Source organism: Patagioenas fasciata, chromosome 1, assembly GCF_037038585.1.
Source record: "Patagioenas fasciata isolate bPatFas1 chromosome 1, bPatFas1.hap1, whole genome shotgun sequence".
NCBI lineage: Eukaryota > Metazoa > Chordata > Aves > Columbiformes > Columbidae > Patagioenas > Patagioenas fasciata.
This window is the reverse complement of record NC_092520.1, coordinates 166,126,117-166,135,119: the sequence shown is the minus strand read 5'-3', so window position 1 is coordinate 166,135,119 and position 9,003 is coordinate 166,126,117. Positions and strand designations below refer to the sequence as shown.

Sequence of the window (9,003 nt, the reverse complement as noted above, 5' to 3'; positions counted from 1 at the left end):
CCAGTCTTGTGAGTCTGTTTTGCAAATCTTCTCAAGTGAGTAAGTTAAGCAGCACAAAACCGTGACCTCTCTGAAGATGGATCACCCAGTTTCCTGCCTTTTAGCCAGTTATAATCCCAGCACTGGCTCTATTGGAACATTTAGTCTAGTGTCTTATGTTCCTGTACCTGGCTGCACTTAAAGCAGACGCAAATATTTATGGTGATTTAAAACAAGGGAGGTACTAGAAGCAGCCTATGCGTAGTAATCTAGAGCAAAGAACAGGCAATTTATCCTTTTCCTAAGATAATTTTTGCTGCTTCCATTGAGCTACTCACTGCTGCAGCCAGAGTGAAATTACACAAGGTGGCTGAGCCAATCCAGCTGCTCAGGACTGCTCAGATGGGACATCTTCTTCCCACATATTTCTGCCCACACTATTGACCACATGGTTCTGTTTCTCTCCTCACATGCCAGTCCTGTCAATTGTCTGGCACCTCAATAAGCCAATTTAAATAGTTAGCCCAATAAAAAGATTGTTTATTCACTTTCCTGTGTCAGGTCAGATTTAAAAAGTTGAATGATGTGAGCACAAAGCCTGTTGACAGCCAGACCTGGCACAAGGAAAGGATCTGGAGTCTGTGGCCAGTGAATGAGACCTCCCCACTTTTAAGGACAGCAAGTCATTAGATTGGATGAAGTAATTTCATGTAAACCCACTCTTAAAATAGGTTTCATTGAGCTGCCAAACTGCCCTACCACATAACCAAAGGAGGAGGTCTCGCTCCCTTCCCCTGTTTCCAAGTCTTCCTTTCACTTTGCTTTCTCTCTTTCATTCTCTTAGTCCTGCTTGTAGTTCAAGTCCTCCCTTGCATCAGTTCTGGAAATCACACTGTCTGACTGATCTTGTCTGATCCCAAGGTAAGCCAACTCACCTCAGCATTCAGCCCAAACCAGAGGGAACAAACTTTTGCTGCTGGGTTGGAATTTCAATGAGTTACATCCGCTTACCAGGAGATCGAATGAGATCCTGGAGACCTTGTAAGATAGGCACTAGAACCGGTGGTGGGTAAGAGATGTAAGAAAGGGAAGGAGAGAGCAGTAGCACACCCGCTCCTTGTTACCTGTAAAAAATTAATTTGAAACTATACCCATAGACTGATATGGCTAAAGCTGTTCTTTAAAGCTGGATTTTAAATCATTGTTATGCTGCAGTGTTTTTGCCAAAGAGATATGTAGAACTTTCAGTGTGAGCTGCTTTGGAAGACTGTAAATGAAACATTTCAATTTATTAACCTTAAGTTTTCTGATCAAGCATCCAAGATTTGCATCCAGATTTATTGTTCAGTAAGCTTACCAAGATGGCAGGTGAAACTCTAGTGTTTATAATTTTCTTTCGTTCTCCTTTAAATACCAGAGTGGACTGTTGATGTCTTACTGACGATTACAAGTTCAGTGTATATGTATTTTATGGAATGTTTTCAAAAAACAAGTCCTTCAAACTGACCTACCTGACTTCCATTCATGACTTCTCCTGGGGTGAAGATACTGTGTAAGAGAACAATTTGGCTGAGCTTAACAGCTCATGGGTGAAAAATAGGATGTTACCAGATATTCACCTTTTAGATTTTTGCATGAAGAAAGCATGATTAGAAGGTAATCATACTCAAGATTTGAGCAGTGAATACTTTTTGTGCCCACGTGGCATGCTGAGAAGTGCCAGGGCCCTGGTCTGGAATGTTGGCCTAATATTCCTGGAAGATCAGAGCTGGAGTTTAAAGAAAACTAAGGACATGTACATACAGATACAGATAGGTTTGAGGCACTTTGGAAGTTTAAGGCCAAGCTCACTGAACTGTTATGTCAACAGTGCCTGCAAAATTAACCTGTCCCCCATGAAATGTTTTGCTACTATTTCTATGCTATTCAGAGACCAGTTTATGTGCTGAGGAATGGAATTTCATGTCCCTTCTATTACTAAGAGAAATATCCACGTATTTTTGTGTTTTTATGTATGTATTTGTATAAACTCAGTAAGCCTTTTTGCCCTCCGTGAAACTTTTGTTTGGGTTCTGCGGATTAACTTAATACAAAGTGAAACAGCATGTATTCACTTTATGGAATACTAAATGTCCTTTAGTCTTGCTTTTAGTAAAGAGCAATGTTCCCCTTTCTTAGGATTCTTTTCTTTATTACTTTGTAAAACTTTATTATATGTCCACTTACTTTCTTCCTGGCTTTGGTTAGCCTAATTGTGAAAGTGCATAGACTGAAAGATTTCTCTTCTCCCTCAGCTGTGGGGAAAATGTCTGCTTACTATGCTGGAATCTTTCCAACAATTTTTTGCATAGCTACATGAATGTAAGAAGCATTTTGATTTACTTACATACAGGTATCTAGTTCCCACACTACGTATCTTTGGTTGAAAATTATTTTGCATTTGCTAGTAAAAGAGGAACAATTTACATGGTATTTTAGTATTTGATTTAATTAAAAATGTGAGATGACTATTCAGAATAAAAACAGCTACACATATCGTTGAGTTCCCATTTATTTTCATAATGAAAAGTGAATATTATTCTGTAGATAAAGCTATTTCATTTTACCACTGCCAATAAAAATAGTTATTTGAATATTAATAATTCTCTTGTAAATCCTTTTTTTATGTCAAATACCCCTTGAAATATACCGAAAATTTTGCTGGTCCTTTAGATATGAGAAAATGCCCTCTTTGTGGTATATATTAAACTGATTCAAAGCAAAATGAAAGAATTCTATGGTCTTAATATGTTTGGGTTTATGTTCAAGATGTCAAAATCAGACTGCTTAAAATATCCCCTGGCATCAGGATAAGAAATCTGAAAGTTGTTTCATTTCAGCTTCCCTATTTTTGTGTTATTTGGATGATTACCCAAACAAGGCTTTTAAGAGGCTCCGGTCTCTCTCTTTGTAGTTACAGCTCAGAGAATTTAGAGGCGTGGGACTGAACTGAAAATATGTGGGGTATTCCCAGAGCTGCCAGTAATAGGTAACCCATGGAATGGGCCTTTGCTTTGCTTTCTTCAGGCTGCTGTGACTATCTTGACTAAGGGACAAAAAGGGAATTTCAGAAAAAGAAAAAGCCTTTTTTTTTTTTCAGATAAGTCCTTACTCTAGGAAACTTGTATTTAATCATCCCCCCCTGGTTAATAAAACAGTTCCTTATTGTGCTGCACCTTTAGGTGGCCACATAAAGAATTTGCCCTATAATATGTGAAAAACAAACAAACAAACAACAAAAGCAACAAAAAAAAAGACAAAAAGAAGTGTTTTGCATCCAATATGTACCTGTTGAAATAACTAAATAGAGGGGTAGTGTGGGTGAGAGCCACACTAGGGACTTCTCCCATCTGCCCCTGAACACTGATCCACCAGCATCAGCCTTTGGGGCGCAATGGGTCCACTTTCCCTTGCTCAGGTCCGCCTTGGAGCATAGGGGAGGATTTAAAAAAAATACAAAAAAAAATTTTAAAAAATCCTTCTGAAGCTTAAAGAGTTTTCCCTTCTGAAGCTTTACTCTGAATCTCTCATTCCCACAGGGTTCCAGCAAACAGGAACTGTGATGTGTGTTCATTTCCTTTCTGGTGAAGCCAGCTTAAAATAATAACACATAAAAGGTCCTGCAACATCGCAGCACCAACTGAGATTTTCATGTTGCTGCCTCACTCTGCTAGGCCACGCTTAAGAGGTTTTCAGAGGTGCTTTTAGTCTGTGGAGGCTTTAATGCAAATAGCTCATTTACTTACAAATCCAGGGAGGGCAGAGGGGCTACAGCCCCATTTTTCCCTTCATCTTCCCATTACTTGTCCAACACCTTGTAAAGAGGTACTGCAAAGGCAGGTTATTATGCACTGAGAACTGGTGTGGCAACTGTTGCTTGCCCTTCATTAATGCTGGTGTTTAGCTGAACGACTTGACCTAAAGTAGCTGGAGCCTGCCGGGAAAAGTTTTCAGCCCTTTTGTTGTGTGTTTTTACAAAGTTCCCCACCAGAGCAAAACCCCTTTCTTTCCCATTTGCTGGCTGATGCCCTGAGGGTGACGAGACTGAAAGTTTAGCAAGTTTTGTGCATAACTTCACATCACAGTAGCAAGTGCGTATTTCTCCCCTCCTTTCTTTTTCCTGCTCCTAAAACGCCTCCTTCAAGTTTGCAGCTGGGCAGGACTCCAAAGGTGCAGCAGCAGCAGCAGCAACAAGCCGGAGTTCAAAGTTAGCAGTAAATTGCACAACTTCCAGCTCATCGCTACGCTCAGTGACTATTAACAAGTTGGAAGGCGCTCAGGGAAAAAATAGGGGAGAAGGGAACACCCTCGAATTGTTTGGGGATCGCTGATGTTATGTTTTTGCCGCTGGAATCATGGCTCCCTTTGGAAGGAATTTATTAAAAACCCGGCATAAAAACAGGTAAAGTGCGTGGGTACGTGGAGGAAAAGGGAGGGCGATACGGGATGGATGTCTTTTATACTTTTTTTTTGTTTGGTTCTGGAGGAAGGATATGTTGCTCTGGACCCATGCCTCTCCCAGGAGCTGTAACTTCGGGGCTCACCTGCGAGTGGGATTCGGGGCGGAGGGAGAGGGTCGGCGGGTGTGGAGGGAAGGGGCGCTTCTCCCCCTCCCTTGCCCCTCTGGACCTGGCTCTCACTTCTTCGATCTGGCTCTTATGACTCCTGGGCAATATTTTCAGTGAGGGGAAGATAACTCTTCCTGACTTTGAACCTGCCCCGTCTAAACTGAGGCGAACATTGGAAATCCCCCGTGTTAACAAGGTGAGACTGGGCCGGGGCTGGGAGGAAACGCTGGCGGCCCCCCGCGTGCGGGTCCTGCCTGCGGCGGCCAGTGCCGACGGCCGGGGGGGACCTGGAGCCCCTCACCCACGCTGGGGAAAAACTCCCCGAGGTTCTCACGGGGGCTGCGGCGGACCGAGCCGCACCGGGCCAGGCCCCTCCGGGCCCCTCCGCTTTCCCCCCGTTTGGCTGGGAGGGAGAGCCGCAGCCTGCAAGCACTTAGGATCGATCCTGTCCCTTACCCCGTCCGTTGGCTGTTAACCTGGCAGGTAGGAGAGCACCGATCTTCCAGCGTGGGCAGAAGGGGATGCTTCTTTTTGGTTAGGCTTTAGATTCAGCTGAACTTGAGTGTTTTGTTTGTTTTTACCTAGAAATATGTTCAGAGTGGCAGCGGTGGTCCCTGGGTTGGCCCCTGCAAAGTTTCTTTGTGGGGACTTTGCCCCTCATGTCATGCATACTTCCACATGCCATGCACACCAGCTGTAAAAAGAGAAAGACTTATGTAATAATTTTAAGTGCTAAGATGGCATTAGTTTTGTTTTTGTTTTGTTTTGTTTTGTTTTGTTTTAAGAGTAAATTTGCTTGGAGTGGAGCAAATTTGCTTGTACACTATGGAATTTACAGTGGCCGAACCCAACTAGCTGAGACTGAACTGAAGCAGATCACTGAAATTTTGGCTCAGTGAGAAACTCAAAAATCACTTGTAATCTCTTCCACACTTTTACTGGTGCTTTCGGCTGAAGTTTGCTTTGTATTTAAGGAAATGCAAGGGAAAATCTTTTTCAGAGGTATTCCCTAAAAAGTCAAGTAAAAATGTCCTGATTTTTTTTCTGGTTTCCCATTTAATATACTGAAAGTTATTCTGGAGGAACTGTATTTGTTGGGATTGTGTGAAAATATTGATTTAGCAAATTCTATGGAAGAGAAATTGGAAACACAGTTACAGTCAAGATTTAAAAAATAGGATGCTATTTTAGAGTTGTTAATGCTGTAGGTTACTGGTTAAGCAATGTGTTTTCTAACATATGTGGAAACAAAAACTTTGATGTACTTCTCATGTGGCCATTTTATGTTCAGAAGATCTGGAAAGATGAGCATGAACTTTTACATGGAGTTACTTTTACAGAGACCTGTAAATTTATTACTGTTAAAATAGAAGCTTTGCTACTGCCATCAGTTACCTGAATAACTGTATTAACAGAGCACAAGTTTCACTCCATTCAATACTGAAACTGTTTCTCTTTTGGATGTTTCATACTAATTGCATCAATCTCACTGTGCTTGCTGATGTGAAATTTTATTCCTCGGGAAAAGCAAGTCATAATCCAAAGCTTTAAATAGCCAATAAAAATTAAAATACCAAAGAAGCCATTACTGTGAACATCTAGCACTTTCATTTCACCCTCTCTCCCTCCTCTCATGACCCCACCTCCACCAAAAAAATAAATTAATACCTTTAATGGCAGAAACATATTGTGACAGTAAGAAGGGGCTGAAAGTCTTGTGACTACAGAAATGGAGATTTGGGGAATGTCAAGAACAAAGCAAACGACAGAATTGTTAAGATGCATAATAATATATTCAAATATTTTACTTTCTGTGTATTTAACATTAGCTTTTGATATTGAATTTTGAGAATTAAATTCTGCTCATAGTTAGTAAAAGGGTCTTGTAGTATGTTTGAAGAACTATGTAATAACTTTTTTTATTATAATTGTATCTTTGTTAATTAATTTGAAACCTTGAAAAGGAGGTCATGTGAGTTTAGAATCCTTGACTGTGTTTAAGAGCAGTAGTTGAGGAGTCAGAACTTGTGGTTCATTACTCTGTTTTAGTTTGCCTACCTGTAAAGTGGAACCAAAAAAGGGCAAACGTACATGTATATATTTAATCAGCTTCTTTGTTTATTAGGTCTAGTGTTTCTCTTTGAGAAACTCAGTTTTGAAACAGAAAAAGTATTGCGTAAAGGTGGAGTACAGGAGGAGCAAGCACTCTCCTTCCCTCTCTTCACATTTTGCTTTTTCACTGGATGTTATTTAATGACCATTAACTACATGCAAATATAACTCTTGAGAGTTATCAGATAAGCAAATGAGGAATAAAATCTATGTTTGCAGGAGGAAGGCATAAAGCTAAGGTAGCTGGAAGAACAGCCAGAAGGAAAATGAAGACATTATAGTCATTCACACAGATAAAAAGAGGATACCTCTATAATTAGTGCTTGTCTTGTAGCATTAATCAGAGGTCCCAGATTAAGGCCCTGTTTTATAGTAAACTCTTCACATCCAGATCACAAAATGTCAGTCTCTACCCCTAAAACCTCAGAGTTTATACAAAGATGCTATTCTAACTGTATCTGTCTGCATGAGGTATTCAAGTGAGAGGTGGGGGATGTTGGCTGAAGTGCCATGAACCTTCAGAGAAAGAAGCTGAGATTAAACCTTTGGAAGACAAACTCTGTACTGAACCGCTTCTAGTAATTGAAAGATCTTCAGCAGGTATTGCTCTTTTGGGCTGCTGAAATCTTGCTCATGCAGAGAGACAGCACGAGACCTGCGTAACCATTGGTTCATTGTAAGCCCTTATTTGATTTCAGAGAAGCAGCCACTAGGAATGCGGCATAAACATAATTTTATTGGCCAGAAAGAGAGTGATATCTCAATCTCTTTTTCAAGAGTTATGAGGAGTTTTTATACTATTCTTTGACCTCCTGTGACAAGCAGAAATAATTGTATTTCCTAGAGCGTGTATGTGCTTGTTAGGGTGTCCCCTGGAGAACAATGCATCCAAAAGGTAGCAAGGCCATGCCCCACCCTGCTACAAATCCAAATGTGCTCAGCAGGGACAAGCTGTACCCTCTAAGGCAATAAAGGAAAGGGACAGTTTCCTGAAAGACTAAGTCTCTGCAACATGAATAAACTCAAGGGGATATATTTTTATTCATATCTCTTAAAGATACTGTTCTCTGGAAGTGTGAGGAATGCTCAGCTGACATCACACTTTGGATGTGTGTTAATATGAGGAAATGTTCAGCCAGAGAAAGAGAAAGGGCACTGAGTTCCTTGCAGATAAGGTCTAGTATTGATCTAACACATTGCACTGCACAGAGACAAAACAGCTCTATATCCAAATATGAACAACAGATACAGAGTGTATATACTTGCAGTTTTTATGTACCGGGGTTCCACATTGTATACAATTTCCTGGTTACCGGGAATCTACACCCCTTTGATTTTCTGTAAGATTAGGACTTCTCTGCTCGTGCTAGATTTGGTCCCTTCTGACAATTGGTCTTCTGGTTCATTTAAATACTTCAAAATTTACTCATCATTTCAAGAATATCTGCATCTGTCATTGTCTTATCTGCCCAGCGATCTCACATTACTGAAGCTGACTTCATTGCTATTTCTCTTCCATTGAGGCCACTTTCTGGGGTTTTTCGCTTAAACCTTACCCAAACTTATCAACTGTTCCATGCAAGTTGTAGCGGGGGAAGTAACAATCTGAAAGGAAGAAGATACAAAGAATCTGTCTTCTTCACATAGTTGTCCTTGGTGCTGTCGGGCTGTCTTGTTAGTCACAAATAATTTGAGAAATATTTTTTTACAGAGTAATTCATGTTGTTTCTAAGTTTACCACAATCATTTATATGCTCTGTTGAAATACAACACATCTGAACGCAGAGCGCTGATTGATGATGAAACAGTTGTGTTACAAATATATTATTATTTAATTGTATTTATGGTTTTTGCTTTTCCTTTTTTTTTTTTTTGACTCCCCTCTATTTACTGTCCACGTCTCAGTGCCACGGCAGTTAGCAGAGTGTTTCTGTATAGGAGGCAAAGATTCACTTTGCCTACTCCTTATGTCTGCTTTCCTTTCATCAGCTCATCCCTGGTTCACAGGTGGAAAGAAAGACCATGTATACACATTAATTTGTACAGATATAGAGAGAGTTCTTCCTGTCCTGACAGTCAGAGGCCCCTCCCCAGTGAGAGAAACATTCAATTATTCTCTCAGTTTTTCATATTACAAGCCCAGGTTAATGAATGAGATTAGAGACTTCATCAGTCTGATACTGACTTTTCATTACCATGTTCCCTCCCTTCCTCCCTCCCTCCAGTAGTTTCTCATCATACCTAGTTAGCACACTGATTTGAGTATTACTCTGAACATCCCTACTGCTCTACGGTTGAGTACACT

The 9,003-nt window shown here is 40.6% G+C and overlaps 1 protein-coding gene across 3 annotated transcripts in view; it reads left to right on the top strand.

The window, feature by feature from the left end:
• The first annotated feature begins 3,720 nt into the window (after positions 1–3,720).
• RASSF9 (Ras association domain family member 9) overlaps positions 3,721–9,003 on the top strand; it is a 28,276-nt gene continuing 22,993 nt past the window's right edge. Inside the window, exon 1 of one of the 3 annotated variants that reach the window (XM_065843863.2) lies at positions 3,721–4,420. In XM_065843863.2, coding sequence (XP_065699935.1) covers positions 4,374–4,420 — 47 coding nt within the window. In that variant the 5' untranslated portion in view covers positions 3,721–4,373. Of the gene's footprint in view, positions 4,421–4,508; positions 4,783–4,966; positions 5,070–9,003 lie in introns of those variants that run through there. The other 2 variants (XM_071799712.1, XM_071799714.1) reach the window with 2 other exon arrangements.